Genomic DNA, 22574 nt, shown 5'->3' on the forward strand with positions numbered 1-22574 from the left:
GATTATTGGTTCCTCCATGAGACGAGGCAGATGTTGGATAAGGCAGAATTTACTTTCTTGGGCATGACCCCTACCGGAGATGCACAGTCAGGTAAAGGTTTGAAAGGAAAAGGGCCGCACATCCGACCCATTTTACTTTCGCCGTCACCTTCTGCCAAACCACATGTGCAAATTCCTGTGGGAAACCACTTGCGGTACTTGTGTAATATCTGGGCGCCTGATTTTTTTATCGCATGCCTTCACTTAAGGCATGCGATCAGATGCGATGGGACCCAATTTTTTCATCGGGTGGAAAAATCGGCCGCATCACAACGCATGCGACCAAATCGCATGCGATGCGATGCGACCGACCCGATTTTTACATTGGATCCAATGTTAAATGGTCCCTGAGACCCGATTTTACATTGGGTCCAATGTTAAATGCCCCCCACACCCCATTTTTAATTGTATACCCACCCTGATGGGTAATTACTATGTGAAATGCCCCCCCCCCCATTGTTAACGCCACGCCACGATCAACGCCAACCCTAAGCGTGGCGAGCGCAGCGAGACCGCGAGGGGCGGCAGTACGCGTCCTCTGACCTTTTCATACCCCCCACTATCCACTTCGGCGTGGAGTTGATTTTATATAGTGTGGCGAGCGGACGCGGAATATGAGCCCGAAGCGCTGCGCTCGCTACGTTACGAACATTACGGTACATCATCCCAGGGGACCACACCAATGGAGGCTGCACTGGCATCCCCACGTTAGCCGACATAACAGAGTGAGCAGACATAATGCACATACTGGTATGACCAGCAGGTGGCACATTATCCCCACTTAACATTTGGCCTGAAGGATCGTTAGTGAGAAAGACATTAGGCCCAGGCCCGCCCAAAGCTCCTGTGGTTGGAGTGGCAGAGAGGCCCCGGTCTGAGATGGAAAGTATAGCCATGAGGTTGTCCTGTGCTGCGAACACCATTCTGGTAACACCGGGTTAGTGAACACATCCAAGGGCGAGGGGGAGGCCTTTGATTAGGCGGTGTTTCAGCACTTGGTAGGCAACATTTTTTGCTGCTTACTGAGCCAACATGAAGTACCCCCTATATTACAAATAACAAACGCACAGCACCAAATAATCACAGAGAAGAGAAAGGCTAAAAGGTGGAGAGAGAGAGAGTAAAAAAGAAAAAAGAAAAAATAAGGCAAAGGTGAAAAGCAAGGGACAGGGCACAAACAGGGACAACCACTTTTCTGTCTTCTTTGAATCCCAAAAGGAAGTGTTGATATGCTAATTCATCTACTGTATATACTGCTCTGAAACTACCTCCCATAAGTTCCTGATATGCTAAGCAGTAAGCATACACAAACTAACCCCCCCCCCCCCCCTTCCTTAAAGCTGATCTGCCTAGCAACCTTTATTCTCTTCAACCAATCACAAAAAATCAAATACTTTAGTTTTGTGCCTATGCTCTCAAAGCTGTGCACAGGGGCCAGGGGTAACTATGGAGGGAAGGCATTTACCTGATCGCTGAGCTGCGAAGATTTGCACCCCAGCGATCAGGTCTGAATCAGGCCCAAGTGTTGTTTGAAAAACATGAAAGTGATGGTGGAGTTTATTCCGGAAAGCACCTCAAACTTTCAAATATTTTGTAAACATTGGGAAAATTATGTTTTTGAAGTTTGATCGATCCAACCTTAACGTTAAACAGATATTTGCATTGCGTATATCAGACATTTTCAACCGGTGTGCCGCGGCCAGCTGACAGGTGTGCCGCCATGCCCCGGGTCACGGCGACTCACCAGCGGAGTTTCACTTTGACAGGGGGGATGGGCGGGCGGCTCGGCATCATACTGGACGTTGTGGGTTGTGTGTGTGGTCGCGCGGCGCTGAGTGGCTCACCCGGACTATACAATGTCCGGGAATGCTTCCCCGCCCGCCCCCCTGTCAGTGTGCGTCCATGTGCTCACGGCTCCCCCGCTGTGCACTGTCCGGGACTCGAGAGACGTGCTGTGCTGCTATGCAATAATCATATATCCCGCTGGACCACTAGCCAATGGGCGCTTGCGGTCCAGCAGTCAATCAACTGGTGGCTGCTGGACCGCGAGCGCCCATTGGCTAGTGGTCCAGCAGCGGGAGATATGAATATTACATAGCAGCACAGCACGTCTCTCTCCCGTACATAGTGGGGGAGCCGTGAGCGGGCAGGCGGTGCACACATGGACGCACACTGACAGGGGGGAGGGGTCATCGGTGTGTCAGCACAGGCAGGAGGGGGGGGGGGAGGTTTGCACACGGACGCATACTGGGAGGAGGTGGGGGGGTGAGGTAAGCGGGCCGGCTAACCATTGGCTGGCTAAGTATGGTGTACTCCCACCCACTCTCCCACCCTCCTGCACTCACCCAGCCACCCTCCCACCCCACTGCAGATACCCTCCCAGATACCCTCCCACCCTACTGCTCCCACCCTCCCTCCCTGCCGCACACTACTGGCGGTGCATTGAATTGCAAATATCGGACGGGAGCCAGGAGTGGGCCACTGCACAGTTCTGTCCCCCTTGGCAACGAGCAAATTCAGTCCACCTTGGCATCGAGCATAAAGCCCCTGGCATTGAGCATGTAGGTATGTGGCACTTATGTGTCAAATGTGTATGGTGTGTTATATAGTATGTCATGGGAATTGCGGAGTGTTATATAGTATGTCATGGGCATTGCTGTGTGTTATATAGTATGTCATGGGCATTGCGGAGTGTTATATAGTATGTCATGGGCATTGCATTGTGTTATATAGTATGTCATGGGCATTGCGGACTATTACATAGTATGTCATGGGCATCATGTGTGGGCTTATGTGTAATCGGAATTACAAAGTTCACTAAAATGTGCAATGGGCATTACGGTGTGTGGCATAACATGTAATGGCCATTATGGCATGTGGTATACTATATAATGGGTGTGCACTGTCCATATTGTCCCTCGTTTGCAAGAAATTTGTTGAGTCCTGGCATAATGTGTAATGGCCATTGCGGTATATGGCATAACTTGTAATTGGCATCACGATGTGTGGCATAACTTGTAATGGCCATTAATGTGTGTGATATAACATGTAACTGGCATTATGGTATGCAAAATCAAGAATGAAATTGAAGCAAAGGTTTAAAAAAATCAACATAAGGCGGGACTGGGGCGGGTCAGTGGGTGTGTCAAGGGGTGGGCCAATGTCTGGGAATCTCTCAACAAAAAGGTGGTAACCCTACTTAGAAGTGCGCAATATTTTTGGAATATCTGAGGGTGAGGGGGCAGGTGGTGAGTGCTTGTAATAACAAAGGAGGGGCATTTGTTTATATAATTTGTAAGGGGGAGTTGATGCTTGGACTGTCTAAGGAGGGGCAGGTACTGTATGTGGAATAACTAGGGGGGGGGGGGCAGGTGTGTGGAATTACTATGAGGGATACAGTATGTCTTATATTTGATTAAAAAATGTTGGTGTGCCTTGGCAATTTTGAAGTCTTGTCTGGTGTGCCATGACCTGAAAAAGGTTGAAAATCACTGGCATATATGAACATTTATAAGATAAGAACTGCTGGGTCACTAAACTTGGTGAAACACAGATATCTCTCACAGAGGGGAGATTAAGGGGATGAGTGATACAGTGTGTGTGAGGAGATGGGCAGAGTGATTGAAGCTGGGTACACGTTAGATTAGGGGTGGCCGGACTTTTGGAACCCGGGATCTACTTTTTGTACACTTACTTTCTGGGGATCTACCGGAATCTCCCCCTGTGCAAAATATTCCCCTCCCAGTGCAATACGCCCCTTAAACATTATACCAGACGGAATGAGCAAAAATTCTCATTACAGTATGCCACACGGAATGCGGCGAAATTTACTACCACACAGAATGCATCGAAATTCACATTCTGCCACACGGAATGCGGCGAAATTCACATTCTGCCACACGAATTGAGTCAAACTTCACATCCTACCACATGGAATGTGCAAAAAATTCATAATAAGTCACACAGAATGCGCCAAAATTCACAATAAATCACATGGAATAAGCCAAAATTCACATTTTGCTACACCAGATTATGCATATACTTATTTTACACTTACTTTTTAACCTCGACTACAGATTTAGCGCCTGTTAGACAGGAGCTCCATCTGACAGGGATGAGGGGAAGGGCGAGCGTCTCACTCGCTCACGTGTCCCCATCAGCAAGGCGGCGGGGAGTGGCTTCCCTGCCCGTCTCCGCTTCAAGGAGTTGGGGCAGGGTGGGGGAGCTGCTGGGGCTGCAGGGAGACCAGCGGAGGGTGGCAGAGGGCTGCCACAGTCTCCAACAGAACAGGGCACACGATAGAATCGCCTGGAGCAACTCCATTGAGAGCTGCTCCATTTTGTCCATATGTCCACAAGGTAGGGTGGTTGGGTTGGCCATAGGATGGATCTCCAAGTGCAGATACCTTCACATGATGAATTCTGAGTCACCCAGTAAATATATGGTAGGCTAAAGGATACACACAACAACTTGATTTCTTCAAAATTTTTCACATTTTCAGTACTTTTTGCATTTTCGATGACATCTTTACACAAATCACAAAGGATTCTTGACTCACCATGATTTTTTATTCGTACAATGGGAGACCCAAAGATCTCTTTTATGATCTCCATGCCCAACTTTGAGGTTGGACCAACCAAACTTCAATAACATGTAATTTTCACTATCCTATATCTTTGAAACTTTGAGGAGCTTTGCAGAACAGACAATATTAACTCAAAGGGGAGTATTCAATGGGTTTTTTCTCCATGTGCAGCGAATCCTGTAGGTAAGTGCATTGTCTTCATTTTCTTGTACTCTGACGAAGGAATTAAAAATTCCGAAACTGTTAGCACCATAACAACGGTAGCCGGGTGGCTTTCCAGAAAATGTCTAGGTATAGTCAATAGGTCGCTGCAGCGGCCATTTTCCTGACATTTTGCACATGGGCACTAAGATAATTACCAGGAAAATAGTAGGGGTGTGCACTGGGCACTTTTCATGTTTCGTGAAAGGTGTTTTGGGTCTGTATCTCGGGCAGTGGTTTGGATCTGGATCTGTTCCAAAACACCACCACTTTTTTTATTTTAAGTAAAAAATGGGGGGCAGCTCCCCTGGACTGACATGGGACACTGGGCAGCACAGCTGGACTTATACAGTACACTAGGCAGCACAGCTGGATTGATATGGGACACAACTCCCCTTGCAGGTTAAAAAAAACACACATTTTTTCATTTTAATAAAAAAATGGGGAGCAGCTCCCCTGGACTGATATAGGATACTGAGCAGCACAGCTGGACTGATATGGTACACTGGGCAGCACAGCTGGACTTACAGTGGCCAGCCCTGCAGTCAAAATAACAAAATTAGTTGTCCCCACAGCAGTCCCCTTAGTAGTGCCCCCATAATAGTACCCTATACCTAGTAGTTTAAATCACAGTAGTAACCCCTTAGTAGTTGTACCCTGGGCATGCTCATCTCTAGAAAATAGCTTCCGCACAATTTTCCCAGAGACCTGCGCATGCACAGTACACTCTGAAACAGTGCATGGGTCCCTTATTGACCCTAGTGTCCAAAGTGCACGGGGCTGATGGCTAGAGAGGAGGGGACCCAGACAGAGTCTGCACATGGGCCTCACTCAGGGCCTTATTCTGGTTGGTGCGGGTGGACCGCCGTACGTACGGTCCATACGAGCATTCTTTCGGGCGAGCGTGAGTCCGCCCACAGAACAGCCGCTCACGGACGGTCACAGACACCGACAAAGAGGAGTGGCATACATTTGAGCATACGCCACCGTGCACGGACGGATCTCAGCCCTCTACCACCGACACCTCGCGTACATATGAGCGTACGCCAACGTGCACGGGATGGATCTCAGCCTTTTTCGCTCGGAGGCTCAGCGTATCTCTCCGATCGTGAAATTTATGTCCAAGGTAAATATTAGTGAGATTGTGTGCAAAATAGTGTCCATGAGCATATGACATTTAACAAACATTGCAAGTAGAAATGGTGACCGAAAAACACATTGTTGGTGTTAGACGTGATTAGGGTTGCCACCTCTCCCGGATTTACGGGATTCTCTCGGAATTGGTGGCAACCCTCCAGGAGACTTTTCCAGTCTCCCGGATTCCGGGATTCTCCTGGAATCCGGGTGTCTGGAAAAGCCTCCTGGCATATTCGCCGGCTCTCCCCCGTCCCCAGATGCCAGCCGATGTCATGGCGCTCATTGCGCCTGTCAGGCCTGCCTCTGCAGCCTGATAGGTGCACTCGTGAGACGATGATGTCATCATCTTGCGAGTAACTACAGAGCCCGCCAGCCGCCCGCCCTGCCTGTGACGTGTGTAGATACACGTGATGCCGCGATACCTCAAGCGCCTGTCTCCTGCCTTGGCGCGCTGACTCCGCCCACTGCTGACTGTGCTCCTAGGACTTGGAGTCAGACACCCACGTGCACTTGGCACAGTCAGTGCACATGAGACTCGAGTCCCAGCATGCCCTGCCTCCGCCCTGCTGCCTCCGCCCGCACCCAGGCTTCCTTTTAGTGTGTGCGCTGCCTGGGCGCTCCCTGCGTTGCTGGCTGCTGCTGTCTCCACCTGCTGGTGCCAGGCCCTGGCCCACCCACGACGATGACGATGGTGAGTTGACTGTTGGCTGCCTGCCACTGTCAGGCTCCGCCGCTCGACCCTGCCTGCCCTGCCCCCAAGAAATTCTATCTTTATGGTAAAAAAAGAACAGTAGCTACACACCTTTTTTAATAAATCAAGCCCTCTTAAATATACCACACCCACTTTTGAATAGGCCACGCCCCTTTTCATCATTACTCGGGGGGGGGGGGGGGGGGTCTCCAGGAATCCATGTACAGTGAGATGGCAACCCTAGGCGTGATAGATGTGTTTAAAAGATACATTAGACTTGTATGTTTGTGTTGCAGTGAAAAAGTTGACACATGTCGACTCCTATGAATTTTGTATCCTGCTTTGTAAAGATGTAAAACACACTTTCACTAAGGGTGTAGATAGTTAAAAAATAACTACCTGGACATATTGAAATGTTTATTTGCATTAATACTACATAAAAATAAACCATCCTTTATATGGTGAGAAGTATAGAAATAGAATCTTCCTATGTATTTCTGTGCTGTGTGTGGCTTGCAGGTACTGAAATGAGGCATTTCACTTAATAGCCTGCAGCATTGCTTAATATTGCAGTCAGGTGTATGCAGTTTACTTGTAATTGGCATTAATTAGCAGACCAGGGCGGCCGCACTCAGGCGTAAACTCTAAAGGTGCCCACACACTAGAACGATTTTTGGGCCGATTGGCCGATTTTCGATAAATCGGCCGATATATCGACCGATATTTACCGATAATCGGTCGAAAATCGGTCGAAAATCGGCCGATGCTCGCTCCCGTGGATCTTTTGCTAAATCTTCTGATCTTACGTGCTGCACAAAAGATCAGAAGATTTAACAAAAGATCCATAGGAACGCACACGGGATCTTAAGAAAAATCTTTGGTAAAGATGTGCGCTTGCCTGAAATCTTTTGTCCAGATCGGACAAAAGATTTGAAGGCTAATTTATGCGCACATCTTAAGATCGCAGATCTTTCTAGTGTGTGGGCACCTTTAGAGTGGTATTGAGCACTCTTTGGCGTCCGACTGTTTTTGGCCCAAAATGCACGTTGAACTCGCCGAACGAGGCGGTTGTCCCTCCGTGCAGTTTGAGTGCACACCCCCTTGTACGCCCAGGTATACGCCCAGTTTTGCCCACATCACGCCCACTGTCACCGTGTGATTGCGGATAGGATTTTTCGCTCGGGACAGTCCATTCATCATCGGTTTGCTGACGCCGCACATGCGCATAGCAAATGATACGCATGCGCAGAAGAAAAAAACCTCCGGACCGTGCGAACACGGTCCGCCCGCACCAACCTGAATAAACCCCCTCAGTCACAAGTTCCGACCCCCAGACTACACTGGGAGCTGCTTCTGCATAAAGCCTGATAAGTAGTACACACTCGTTAGTGCAGGGTTGCCGACTTTCTCATTCTCCTCTCCGGGAGAAGCCCGGAGAGGAGAGATTCAGTAGCCGTTCAGGGGGCGGGGCTTAAGCGTGACATCACTAAGCCCCGCCCCCATGCTGGTAAACAGGCGAATTCAGTGATCTCCGTGGAGGGGGCGGGGCTAAAATGACGCGATTGTGACATTTTAGCTTCGCCCCCTCCTCTGACACCCGAGGATTGCGGCATTTAAATGCCGCGATCCGGGGGACAGCGGGGGTCCCCCCTGAATCCGGGAGGGTTGCCCACCCTTCCGGGGGGCCGGGAGGTAGCCCCGATTTTCGGGAGACTCCCGGAAATTTCGGGAGGGTCGGCAACCCTGCGTTAGTGTGTATATAATTTATGTGTGGTGTATGTGTGTATACTGTATGTGGTGTGTTTGTCTACTGTATGAGTGTTGTGTGTGCGTGTGTACTGTATGAAACCAATTCAATTGTTGGTCTCCACGACTGCCACAAGATTGTTTCCAATGGAACAATTTAATTGTAGCTCTATTCAGGAGCGCATGCAGTCAGTAAGACATAATTCAGTTTGCAGCCTCCTGAGTTTCAAGCTGAAATGATCATAAACTCTGTGGTTTGGTTTTGAATTTTAGAAAGGCTAATAGGCAACACATACTGGGCGTGCGAGTTCTGGTTATGGTCTTTTAGAGCTAGTGTCTAGGTCTACAATCAACTAATGGTCAACAGGGTCAAAAGGTCGACAGTCAAAAGGACAACAGGGTCAAAATGTCAACAGTAAAAAGGTTGATTAAGTCAAAAGTTCGACCATCAAAAGTTCAACATGAGTTATTCATGTTTTTTTCTGGTGGACAAAGGTCGACATGAGTTTTCATATTTTTTGTGTCTGTCGGCATGGACATTGTATAAGTGTACAGCGTCCCCTCGCATGGCTCGATGCACTTAAAATGCTTCGGGCACTATTATAATCTAACTCTTTGCCCACGTGGATGGTAAAGTATGAACAAGTCTTTTTTTTACAAAAAAATCATTAAAACTCCTTTGTCGACCTAAAAAAACCCATGTCAACCTGTTGAACAAGTCAACATTTTATTTTGACTGTCGACCAATAGTTGTAGACCTTTTGATTGTCTACCTAGACACTGTGGGGGAAATTTACTAAGGTAAATTCGTAAATAAAAATTAGTATTTTCATAGTAAAATACGATTTTTTTTTGGCGTATTCGTATTTTTGGCATTTACTATACCAAAAATACGATTATTCGAATACGAATACGTATTGGGACATTTGTATTTGTATTTACAAATACGAATGAATACACCATCGAATGAATACAACAGGAATCACCATTCAAAAGAATGATGATTCCTTATTTACTAACCAGCCTTATTTTCAATACGACCAGTAAGTAGCGGGATACGCCCGCTAATTGCCGGCAAAATACGCCAGGAAAATACACTTAATTTTCCTGGCGTATTTGGCTTAAGCCTGCACGGATCAGTCAGATCCATGCAGGCTGCAGTGTGTAAAAAAATAGAAAATAAAAAAATAAATAAAAAAAAACGTCGTGGGGTCCCCCCTCACAGCCGTAACCAGCACCAGGCTGAAAGAGACGGGGCTGGTATTAAAAAATCATGAAACCGTGCAAATAGGGCTTCGCTGATTTTACAAAACCAGCCCCAGGCTCCAGGGCCGGGTCTGGTTCCCAAAATATGGGGGACAAAATGACTAGGGGTCCCCAGTATTTTAAGAACCAGCCCCAGGCCCAACCAGCCAGCAGGGTAATGCCACAGCCGGGGGGGGGGGGAGACTTTTTATACAAGTCCCCCCCGGCCAAAGCATTCATCCCTACCGACCAGTCAGCCTGGCCAGGGGTCCTGGGGGAGTAGGGACCCCCCCAATATGCCATTTACATATGCCAGATATCCAACTCCAAAATCCCTCCTGCCTGCCCTGCATCCCACCCAGCGGGTTGTGTGGGAAATTGCAGCTTTTTCCTTGCAGCCACAGGTGTGGTAGAAAAGGAGGGAGGAGCTGTTGCCATGTTACGGTCTGCTTCAGATGCCAATCTCCTGACCAGCAGGTCTTTGCACCTTTGTAGACTTGTGTCTGCCGGAAACAGTGACACAACATAAGCTTTAAACCGAGGATTGAGCACTGTTTCCAGAATGTATTCCTCTGACTTTAACAGACTGACCACCCTCATATCCTGGCAAATCGTATGGAGGGCTTCATCCACAAGAGCTACATGCTTCGCGGAATCGCAACACTTTAGCTCCTCCTTCACTTTCTCCAGCTGCTTCTGCAACGGCCTGATCAGGGGAATCACCTGAATGAAGCTGGCAGTATCGGAGCTGACTTCACATGTGGCAAGTTCCAACGGCTGGAGAATCTTGCACAACGCGGAAATCAGCCTCCAATGCACTTGATTCAGGTGCATCCCCACTCCTCTGCCTATGTCATAGGTGACCGTGTAGGCTTCGATGGCCTTTTGCTGCTCCTCCATCCTCTGCAGCATATAGAGGGTGGAGTTCCAGCGATTCACCATCTCTTGTTTGAGGTGATGGCAGGGCAGGTTGAGGAGTTTTTGCTGCCGCTCAAGCCTTTGGCAGGCAGTGGCAGAATGCCGAAAGTGTCCAGCAATTTTGCGGGCCACCGCAAGCATCTCATGCACGCTCCTGTCACTTTTTAGGAAATGCTGCACCACCAAATTTATAGCGTGGGCAAAACATGGCACTTGATGGAAATTGCACATATGTAATGCCCGCACAATGTTACTGGCATTGTCTGACACTACAAATCCCCAGGAGAGTCTAAGTGGGGTAAGCCACCGCGAGATGATTTCCCTCAGTTTCTCTAAGAGGTTGTCAGTGCTGTGCCTCTTACTAAAACGTGATACACAGTGTAGCCTGCTTTAGAAGGAGCTGACGTGCAGGAGATGCTGCTGTTGCTGCAGAAGGCGATGCATCTACCCAGTGGGCTGTCACAGTCATATAGTCCTTAGTTTGCCCTGAACCACTTTTCCACATGTCCGTGGTTAAGTGGACAGTGGGTACAACCTCATTTTTCAGGGCACCTAGGACACTTTTTCGGACGTCTCTGTACATCCTCAGTATCGCCTGCCTAGTGAAGTGGAATCTAGACGGGATTTGGTACCGGGGACACAAATTTCTCCTCCTGGTGTACAACATTGACAACTTCAAAATCAGGAACTGGACTGTGGGTGATCCTTCCAGCATATGCAGAGGGCGTGCTGCAAATGGTGGAAGGAGTCACCTCTTCCCGTACAGTGATGGGAAGGTCAGGCTTTGCAACCACCAACATCCTTGGACTCTCCTTGGGGATTTTTGATACCGTGCCTTCAGAATGCTCAGTTGTTTGCTGTCTTTTTGTTGACAGCTTAACTCTCTACATTTCTAGGGGGTGGGGAAGAGGAGGATGAGGAAGAGGGCTGTGATCATTGTGTGAAGCTGGACCACTAGTCAAGAACTTAGGCCAGGCCCTCAGCCGTTCCTTGCCACTCCGTGTGGTAAATGGCATATTGGCAAGCTTACGTTTCTCCTCCAAGGATTTACATTTTTTTCTTTCTTAAACGTACTCCACTTTGCCCTTTTGGATTTCACACGCCCTCGACGATGACATTGGGCATCAGGATTGACAGAAGACATCATCATGTTCTATGTCTTGACTAGTGGCAGCAGCTTTGGCACTTGGAGGAAGTGGTTCTTGTACTATTGGAGCCTCCATATTTTGGTTCTCCATTATCTTTCTGGAGTGCGGCCACACAGCAGCAGAGACACAGAAAAATGTAAAAGGATTATTATTTACGTCAGTAACCCTTATTGTAAAAAAAAAAAGAATGGTTTATTATTTTGCAGCACCGATGTGCGGTGTGCACCACACAGGTGAGATGAGGTATGTACTACCCTGGCCTGTACCAGCTTAGTCACACAGCAGCAGACACAGAAAAATGTAATAGGATTTTAAGGAATTTAAGTCAGTAACCCTTAATGTCCAGAAAAATTAGATTGATTATTTTGCAGCACCGATTATTTTGCAGCACCGTTGTGCACACAGGTGAGGTGAGACTTGTAGCACCCTCTCCCAGCTAACAGTCACACAACAGCAGACACAGAAAAATTTAAAAGGATTATTAAGAAGTCAGTAACCCCTTTATTATTGTTACTGTGTGGCCTGCACAGGTGAGGTGAGACTTGAAGTACCCTCTTATTAAGGATTATTAATAATTCAGTATTATTTATTAACCCCTTTATTCTAAAATAAAAATGATATTTGGCAATTTATTTTGCACTGACATGTGGCCTGCACAGGTGAGGTGAGACTTGTAGTACCCTGTTCCATCTTAGTCACAAAGCAGCAGACACAGAAAAATTAAAAAGGATTATTATTAAGGAATTTGGTGGTAGGGAGTGGGAGTGGGACTGGACACTGGAGGACAGGTAAATCAATCTATATGAGGCACAGGCACAGACTACAGGGATAAATATATAATATACAGCACAGCACAGACTCGTCAGTGTACCAACACACTACACTTCACTAACACAGTCACTAATATATACGCAGTGTAGTAGTTAAAAACGACTACACCATGCAGGTAGTGACTATCAGCAGTGTAGAACTACTACTACACCACGCAGTTTGAACTTGTCACTATCAGCAGACAGCAGTGTAGTAGTTAAAACTAGTGTAGTACCATCTCCACGCAGTACCACGCAGGTTGTTCAGTGGGGCGGGAGAGTGAGCACGAAGACAGCCAGACATATGCACTGTTCAATCTTCTAGAATGGAGTGAACATGGCCATTCTTATATACATATAGTGACGTTTTAGTGACGTTGTCCGTATCTCGGGAGATCCGATAGCGGGACCTCGCGGGGGCCTGAAAGGCGCGCTCTAAGTCTGGGCTGGAAAACCTTAACAGGCTCGTGAACGCATTTGGATAGGGGGTGTTCGTGGGTGTCCAGATTCCCGGAATCCGCACGCGCTCATCTCTACTTTTAAGGATATTTATGCTTAAGCATAAATGATTAATTAGTACCTCAATAAGTTTGAATATATCATCTGCGCAAGAAAAAATAAAATCTGGACTGGTTGGGAGCTTGAGGGGCGAGTTTAGGAAACTGTGAGTCATAATATAAAATTTAAATCATTGTGATTCAAAAGTGTTGTATCACACACACCATTAAATATATATTATACTACATAACAACAGGAATTCCACTGATAACCCTACCGCTGTAGTAGGTCCTAGGTGCAGCCATGTTTGCGGACCAAGAGCTCAGCTATTAGGGAGCTACAGTAGTGTGGCACGTGGCTGTCAGTATACTTAACTCCTAAATCTCATGAAACAAGTAAGGCAATGAAGCTGCAGACAGCAAAGCCAGTGGAGTCAGCACTTTTGTTCCAATTACACCATCACAAAAACGTGTCGCTTATTGAGACCTTTGTTTTGCCGAGTAGTTGTTTTAGGACAAAACAATAAGCCGTGTCAGCTCACAGACCCCATTCTCCTACCAGAGCCCTCCATACTTCCCATAGCTTTTGTACAAAATATGGGCTCTGGTTCATACACTATGTATCCTCTATTCAACTTAGACCACTCCTTTGAAAACTTTAAAAAGTTTGGTGCAAGCACATTTATGGCATATATATTAGTGGGGTGAGGGTCTGGCCTGACACCAACCATCTCTCTCAGTGGCTCAGTCACAGCGTTACTGTAAGTAAAAATTGTGTCATACCTATTTGTATTTGTTTAAACATCATATAACTGTTTATCATCTGCCTCTATTGTTATGAGACAGCAACAATTAATGTTAGTAATGTTTTGCTGTCTAAGGTACTTGTAAAAGGTGTGCCAAAATCGGATGAAATCGGACCAAAATCGCATAGTGTATGGGGGCCTTTAGAATCCCATGCATGTGATCAATGTGCTCACATCTCAGTTGGTGCAAATAACAGTTTCTTTGCATGCTGAAAGAGAAAATATATTCCTTTTCTAATGTTCTATTCTTAGAAATATTTGATTACCATTGGTTACTGCAAACAGCAGCAGTTCTGCAAATATATCTTATTTAAAGTAATAAATGACTAATTAAAAAACAAAATGCTTATGTTGCTTTCTTCCCAAATAAGGAAAGCTTCAAACATTTTCCATTGGTGTGTTGCAGGCATAGCCAACTCCAGCTGTTGTGAAACTACACATCCCAGCATGCCTTGCCATAGTTTTAGCATTCCCTAATAGCAAAACTGTGGCAAAGCATGATGGAACTTGTAGTTGTACAACAGCTGGATGGCTGTAGTTTGGCCATGCCTGGTGTATTGGATTTCTTATGGTTAGGGGTTTATGGTTGTACTGTAACTGTAAGAAATATTGCAGAATTTTTTGCCGAGATGTCTCACAGCGGAGCACAAGGAAGCATTGGCAGTCACTCATCTTTAGGTCTGCAAAATTACAAGGTATGTACATCTATCTATAAGAACATCTATAATGACATTCAGTGATATATTTCTATACAGTTTTACTATATCCCTGTAAATTAAATGATCACATGCATCTAACTTGTTACAAGAGTAAGCTATGAATTTATTTTCCTCTTACAAGAGAGAATATTCTCTCATATCTGGATAACGTTCTCCCATATGGGTCAGAAAGAGATATGGGGCCTTATTCTAGTTCACTGTTTCTGACAAAATCCTTCTTAGAAGGACAAAACCATGTGCACTGCAGGGGGGGCAGATGTAATATGTGCAGAGAGAATTAGAGTTGGGTGAGTTATTTTGTTTCTGTGCAGGGTAAATACTGGCTGCTTTATTTTTACACTGCAATGTAGATCTCACTTTGAAATAAAACCACGCCCAAATTTAATTCTCTCTGCACACGTAACATCTGCCCCACCTGCAGTGCACATGGGCCCTTATTCTAGTTGATTCAGTCGGATGCGTATTTTCGGACAGGAACCGAGTGTTCTTAGCCCCGCCTTCAGTACGGATCGCTCACACTGTCCGAATGCGGTAAGACGTCGACCGAACGGACCGTGAGTGGATTTTTCATGTGAACACTCTCCATCTGTGGGAACCTCTCCCATCATTCGATGGTCGCCGACCATCGAATGCTGGACCGAGTGATCAGGCAGCACTGAGTGCTCCAGACCACTCGGGCATTTCTCAGTGCAAAAGCAGGGATATGGGCGGGCAGCTGGCATCCGGCTATGTCAGCTGTTTGCCCCCCACACGTGCATCACGGTCGCATTACCATACGTACGCCCAGCGTTTTCATGGGAACGCCAATGAAACGCGGGGCATACGCATATGGTAATGAGCCCCAACAGCCCTTCACGCCCCTCTCCACCCCCTGTTCGGATTGTTCCGACCGATTGTTTTCTGTACAGAATTCACGCCGTATTCGTACGTGCACGGCCTCTGCACATGCGCAAACACCAACCATCGGCCGTCTGTCCGTATTCGAAGCCATCCGACTCAACCAGAATAAGGCCCATGGTTTTGTCCATCTAAGAAGGATTTTGTCAGAAAGAGTGAACTAGAATAAAGCCCATAGTACCAACCAATCAGCTCCTGGCATTTTCCTGATTCAGACTGTAAAATGTAATTTAGAAGATGAATGGCTGGTACTTTATCATTCTCTGCTTTATCTCTCTCTTGCTATACAGTATATTCCCCTTAGAAGCATGACAAAGTCAATACCTTTATTCTAATTATATGGAGATAAAACTGTTATAACTGATCTGATTTACACCTAGCTGGAAGTATGAAAACTTGAAGCACGAATCACAGTAATTAGGAAATGTTACAGGATATCATTTGAAACCCAATAAATTGATTTAAGGGGGGAAACTATTTTTAAAATGTTCTGTTTCCATTCTGCCTATGATTTCCCTACAGCTGATTTGCTATGAGTATGAAAACTTCCAAGGTCGCAAGGTGGAATTTAGCTCAGAGAGCAGAAACTTGTGTGACCGGGGCTTTGACCAAGTGAAGTCCATTCGAGTGGACTCTGGACCGTAAGTTCCCAGGCTTTCTGAAAATATTATGGAAATCTTTATATAGGAAATTCCAGCCTAATTAAAATAAATCTCACATCAGTCCCTGCCCCAGTGGAGCTTACAATCTATATTCCCTACCACATATACACACACACATTTATTCTAGGGTCAATTTTGTTAGGAGCCAAATAACCTACCAGTATATTTTTGGATTGTGGGAGGAAACCGGAGTACCAGGAGGAAACCCACGCAAGTACGGGGAAATATAAAAACTCTGCACAGTTAGGGCCATGGTTGGAATCGAACCCATGACCTCATTGCTGTGAGGCAGTAATGCTAACTATTACACCATCCGTACCAGAATGAGCATATACAAGGAATACAGGGGGTTGATGTACAGTATGAATCAGTGAAGCGTTAAGTTGACCAGTGAAGACGTTGCAACCAGTCAGCTTCCACTTTAGATTTTATAGACTGTACAGTATACCACCTCAAAGCTGATTGGTTGTTATGGACAACTATTCCACTGCTCCCCTTCTCCACTGTTTTCACCGATGCACCAACTCCTTAGTCCATTAGCCAAGTATGAGAAATTTAATTTACAAAATAACAGATTAAACAGGGAATATCCAGATATATAAAACTGATTTAAAAAAATCAGTAATGTACAAAGATTTGTATACATTTTCATTTAATATAACCCAAAACAAGCTTACTTATCATAAGGAGGCCATTTCTGACAGAGTATGGTCTTACTTCACAGCTGGGTCGCATATGAACAGAAGGATTTCACTGGTGAGATGTTCATTATGGAGAAAGGAGAGTACCCTCGTTGGGATTCTTGGTCTAGTTGTTTCCGTGCTGACAGGATCATGTCTTTGAGACCAGTTCGTATGGTAAGGGACCATTGCACTTAAGACATCAAGCTATCAGTTCAGATTGGTTAATGGGTATTGTAGTTGCTATGACTGCCATTTAAACAAAATGGAACTTTATAATTACGTTATACAGTAATAATGAAAAAATATCCTCATGTGGGGAGGGGATGACAAGTATAGAGGTATCTTTAACATTCCCTGCTATAATTGTGTAAGTCAAAGAGGTTAAATGTAAAGTTTATGTTGCTTGTGCTCAGTGTAGGAAGCCACTTTGTGTCCTAGACCAACATTCCTCAATCCACTGAAGAATACTGCCAAAACATTGATGTGAGAAATGTAATAGGATGAGAGATTCAGAGAGTGAGAGATTTGGTGAGAAATCTCCAGGTTTTTTTAAAGAAGTAATAATTTACACTGCAAAAAAAGTTTAAATTTGAAGTGTAAATGATTGCTGCTTTAAAAAAAACCTGGAGATTTCTTACCAAATTGCTCACTTTCTGAATCTCTCATCCTATTAAATTTCACCCTATGTTTCTAAATGTTACTTTTAAAAAGTGGTAGGCTGAATATAGGCTCAGCCTATAAAATAGCGGTTTCAATTGTTTTTATACTTTAAATAAGGCCTAGAAAACTAGTAATTAACACTCACAATATAAAGGGGTATATTTATCACAGTGACAATAATATTCTTGGTTCAGTTTACCATCAAAATATCGCCAGAGCAGTTGAATGATAGGAAGCTCTTCAGCTGGATGCCACAGTTACACAGTTATAAGAGTACGCTTACCGTTTTAGCAATAGGTCCTGGTCCCCTATGGCCATGTGTGACATAGCTTTACCAGCTGTGTACAGGCTCAGATTTGTGCTCCTTGTTGTCACAATGCCTATTTTGACAACTATTTTTCTTAAATTGAAGGACACACAGGATTATAAAATCTCCCTCTATGAATGTATCAACTTCGAGGGCAGGAAGATGGAGGTCTGTGATGAAGATATCCCCAGCTTGTGGTCCTATGGATTCCAGGACAGGGTGGCAAGTGTCCAGGTTCTTGGAGGAACGTAAGTAGCTGGAGAATTTTTTAGTGCTACTTTTTATAGCAAAAAAACCCAGATGCGGGCCATCTCCCCAGGGCTGACACAGCACTGAGTAAGTGGGGTGTTGGCATGTGGGGAGATATCCATTAAATCAGGGGTGAAAGTGTGGCGGTACGGGGTTGTACGGCGTACCGCTATAACATATTGCACCGGTACCCCGTACCACCATAACAAAATCCCGGCAAGCATGTCACTGTGCATGCGCAAGTTTGTGCAGTGACATCAAGTCGATGCACGGTGGCAGCACGGGCGGCCCAGGCTCGCCTCACACTCCCGCCGCCGACACCACCCCGCAGCCTCACCAGCTCACGTTAAATGTTTACTGGCTTTGTGATGGGGCCTGTGATTGGCTGCGGCTTTTCTTTGCTCAGTTGCTATTGGCTGACCTTACCAGCAGCCGCCTCGCTGCCCCGCCCACCAGTGATGTCACGTTACCAGAGAGTGTGTCGACTTCTTATATGCTGAGCAAGATGGCGGCAGAGGCTGGCTGTCAGGGCTGGGTGCGCCGTGATCCCAGCTGGACAGCGGGGAATGAGGGGCAGAAGAAATCACCCAGACCGGTGAGAGAGTGTGGTTGAGCCATGGTGTTTCAGGGGGCACTCACAATATACCTGTGACAGTGGCCTTGGGGCGGGGGAGCCGGCATGTGTGTTCCCTGACTGCTTAAGTATGTATGCATGTAGTGTTTCTTAGAGGCTGTGGATGTATTGGGAATTAAGGTGCTGTGTTATGCTCATACAATTTCCTAGTTTATCTATCACACCCCTGCTGTCACATTAAACACACTGTACAGTGTGCATGCAGGACCAGTGCAAGGGATCTAGGTGCCCTAGGCAAACCTACAGGATACCGCCCCTGTTTCACTGACATCCCACCCCTGACACGCTGATGTTGCCGGTCACTCTGCTTCTGGCGTGGGGAACAGGGGGGTGGCACAGGGAGCTGGGCAGGGTAGAAAGCCGCTGCCATCAGCGGAAGCAGGGGGGCGGCACAGGGAACCAGGCAGACTACGCTGCCGGGCAGCAGTACAGCGCCAGCGTCAATAGCAGAGCACAAAAAAAAAGCCCATACAAATTAATAGGAAGCGATTGATTGGCTGAGACCATTTGCAGATCTGTCATTTGCAGATCACATAATTGGTTGTAGCACAAGACACTTGTACATGCTCCCATTCCACAGTTCATGTTTTCCATGTCACCTGTGTTTTTTAAAATGTGACAGTTGGTGATGCACAGTGCACCACATGACTTGGAAAACCTAAACTGTTAAGGGTACTTGCTAAGTGATGTTGGGAACTACTGCCCTGACTGTTATAACAAAGTCCATATTTCTTTTATTATTGGAGTAATGCTGTACATTCATTTAAAAAGGCACGGTCACATCTGACTGCCCTTTCTGCAGAGCACAGCAGTCCTGTAAGTTTATTGTATCACTTTGCTAGGTGATAAATTTGTCAATTCATTGCAAATTACTTGATTTAAAAGAATGTATCTCATGAGTAGGATAAGAGATGTACTAATCACTGACTTTTAAATATTGTTTTCTAGATGGGTTGGATACCAATACCCTGGTTACAGAGGATACCAATACCTGATGGAATATGGACCATACAAGCACTGGAACAACTGGGGCGCCAACCAACCCCAGATTCAATCTATCCGCCGAGTGAAGGACATGCAGTGGTACAAGAGAGGAAACTTTGAAGTTGGGAACTAAAACGGCTTCAGGGATAAGACACAGAACCTGACTGGCAAGAAGGGACTTGTTTCTTTTAAACTTTAAAACGTTCTCAGTTTATTGGTGGGAGAGACTTTCTTAATTAGTTTCCAATATTATTTATTGAGGGTATTATGTTTCAGGCTTTGTAAGAGTTTAGGTGCAATTAGATGGATCACTGGTAGAGAAGTATGGCTCCTTAAATCATACACTCAACTGTTTACTTTGCTGCTGCTTCTGTTGTGTACAATGGAGTAACTCAGGCACTCGGCAGGCTCGTCCTCTGTCTACCTAGAGGCTTTCTACGCCTTGCTATCTGTAAAGGGAAAAGTGGGGATGTTGAGCGTACCACCTTTTCGCCATGTCTTTATTCATTTTCTACAAATGATTCTTTGATACACACTAAACTCATACAGTACAAAAGCAGGTTATGATAATCAGATCCCCGAACGTTTGGTCACTGTCAGTGTTTGTATCTATTCTGATCTGGCCTTTACAGCAATAACAGGTAAAGGTACTGGGCATTGCAATAGATGACTTGAATTGGAATTTTTATATAGAGCAAGGATATCTGGCACACTTCAGTGGAAACTAGACTTCAGTTCGAGCAAATATTTGAAGTCTATGGTACTCACAAGGGGTCTGTTTACTAAACCATGGAGAGAGTCAAAGTGGATGGAGATAATGTACCAGCCAATCAGCTCCTACTTGCCATATTACAGGCTGTGTTTGAAAAATGACAGGTGCTGGTTGGTTAGTTGTTATTTCCAACCACCGTATCGCTCTCCAAGGGCTGGATGTAATGTAGAGTCCCTCGGCCGTGCAGGATGACAGCCGAACTATCATGATTTTAAAGGGACATTCATTTACTAGGCAGAACCATGCCTTATAAATGGCTGCCCCATTACATCTGGCCATAAGGTTTAGTAAATTGATTCCTAAGCATGCCACTCCCCAGTTACCCTAGCTCTAGAATATAGAAATGTAGCCTATCTGATTAATACCTAGTTCTTAGAGGTCTATATGAAGCCATCTACATTTTGCTTCTGCAACAAGGTAAACCTGACCTACATTAAGGAAGAATATGCTACCTCCTTTGTATTGCACTTACTAGGGCCACCCACGTTATTTAGTGGGAACATGGCTAGTGCCTTGAAAATTAAGCATTACAAAGACTTGCTGGTGCTAGAGCTATTACTGTTCTGCATTAAACAGCTCAAGATTTGTAGGTCGTTCTGTTAATTAAATCATCAGGCTGAGCCACACAGAGTTGTCTGGATTGCAATACACTTCCAGTGACCAAACCTACATATTTAAAATCACGGAACGCAGTCTCTCCCGCCAATAATATAGAAAATCCAGAACTTAAGCTATTATGGAGGGTGGGAATATATGGGCACTGTCATCTTTCTCAGGGAGAAACAAGTCTTGTTGTATTACACATAAACCTCAGCCAATGAATGCACAGCATGAAAGTGTTCACCGTTCCTTTTCACAGCACTGTCCATCCGAACGTAGCTCTGCCGAACCACCGATACGTGTGTCAAACTCTTTACACAAATAAAAGAAATTTGCCATGAAATATATAGGCTTCTGTGTGTTATCTGTGTGGAGATGAATGAAATTCAGGCAATGACATTCTTCAGTGGTTGCATCACACAATGGCAAATGCACTTGTTAAGGGAGTGTACTAGGGTTTTACAATGGACAAAGTTTGGAACAACTTTGCGGAGGAGTAGCATGTGGAAATGCGTGCTGCTCCTCAGTCCGACTGGTCCTTGTAATGTATTTTTAACCCCTTGGATGACTACAGGGAAGGAAGAGGACCGATCTACACTGGATTTAGGTAAGTATTTTTTCCCCACATGTACCCCTTTTGGATTACCCTTGGGACCGAGCCCACTTACCCTTTTCTAGAAACCTGCTCACACAATGGCACCCCCCTTTATTAATTGTGGTGCCACCTTGTAATTTTTTCTGTGATCTGCCCCTGAATGTACTTAACACTGAGTAAAATATTAATGGTACACAACAGATATGAACACAAACATAAGATGCCAAGAAACATAGGGGCGATTCACACCTGATCGTTCAGGTCCGAATTCACTCCCCCGGCTGATGGTTTGGGTTTGCACTTGCACATGCGCGGATATGTGCATGTGTAAACTATGTGAGCGAATGCTTTTGGCTTCCAGGGTGTGCAGGTACACATTACAGGAATAGCATATGGTGGGGCAGAAGTACACTGTTGAGGAGGGGGAGTACATGATAAAAACACCATTGCGGGGTACCCACAAAGGGGGAAAATTTAGGAGTCATTTTGATAAAGTCATAAATGTCCTGGTCTCATGGAAGCAGTATGGGAGGGTGTGAGAGAGTGAGGAACACATAACATGCTGGAAGTGTTCCTGCTGAGGCTGATCCTGGGACGACTAAATTATGCAGGGTTAGTCGGTGGATGCTTTGGGAAAACTTTGCATAGTCTCTTAATGCCTAGCGAAACGGGCAGTCCTTCAGCCATGGGTCCCCGGAGGTTTCCTCCACAGCCATAATTGAGTACTGAAGGATAATTCATGAGGCCTCTGCCATCACGTTCATCTTATTGGGCAATTTTGTAAGAATTATGGAGCACTCTTGTAATTACATTTTGATTGAATTAAATACATTTATTTTTTAAAATATATTTTGCTTGTCTATTTTTTATTACTAAATGCTCTCAAAGTTGGGCTTGGTGAGGTCAATGAGAACAGAGATGGTTATGGAAAGTAATATGGTGGTGGGGAGAGGATGAAAGGTCAGCTTAGATAAAGTACAGGAAAAGGTG

General features: G+C 45.6%; 2 protein-coding genes across 2 annotated transcripts in view; one reads left to right on the forward strand and one right to left on the reverse strand.

The window, feature by feature from the left end:
- Window positions 1-22574, reverse strand: part of CRYBA1 (crystallin beta A1) — a 63773-nt gene that overhangs the window by 40388 nt on the left and 811 nt on the right. The window lies entirely within an intron of this gene.
- Window positions 14407-19919, forward strand: LOC146058754 (beta-crystallin B1-like). The gene is made up of 5 exons (XM_083170987.1): window positions 14407-14517; window positions 15961-16079; window positions 16825-16957; window positions 17856-17998; window positions 19582-19919. The coding sequence occupies exons 1-5, from the start codon at window positions 14452-14454 to the stop codon at window positions 19748-19750; spliced, it is 630 nt and encodes a 209-aa protein (XP_083027113.1). The 5' UTR covers window positions 14407-14451; the 3' UTR covers window positions 19751-19919.

This window comes from Crinia signifera, chromosome 2 (genome assembly GCF_055691185.1).
Source record: "Crinia signifera chromosome 2, ASM5569118v1, whole genome shotgun sequence".
NCBI lineage: Eukaryota > Metazoa > Chordata > Amphibia > Anura > Myobatrachidae > Crinia > Crinia signifera.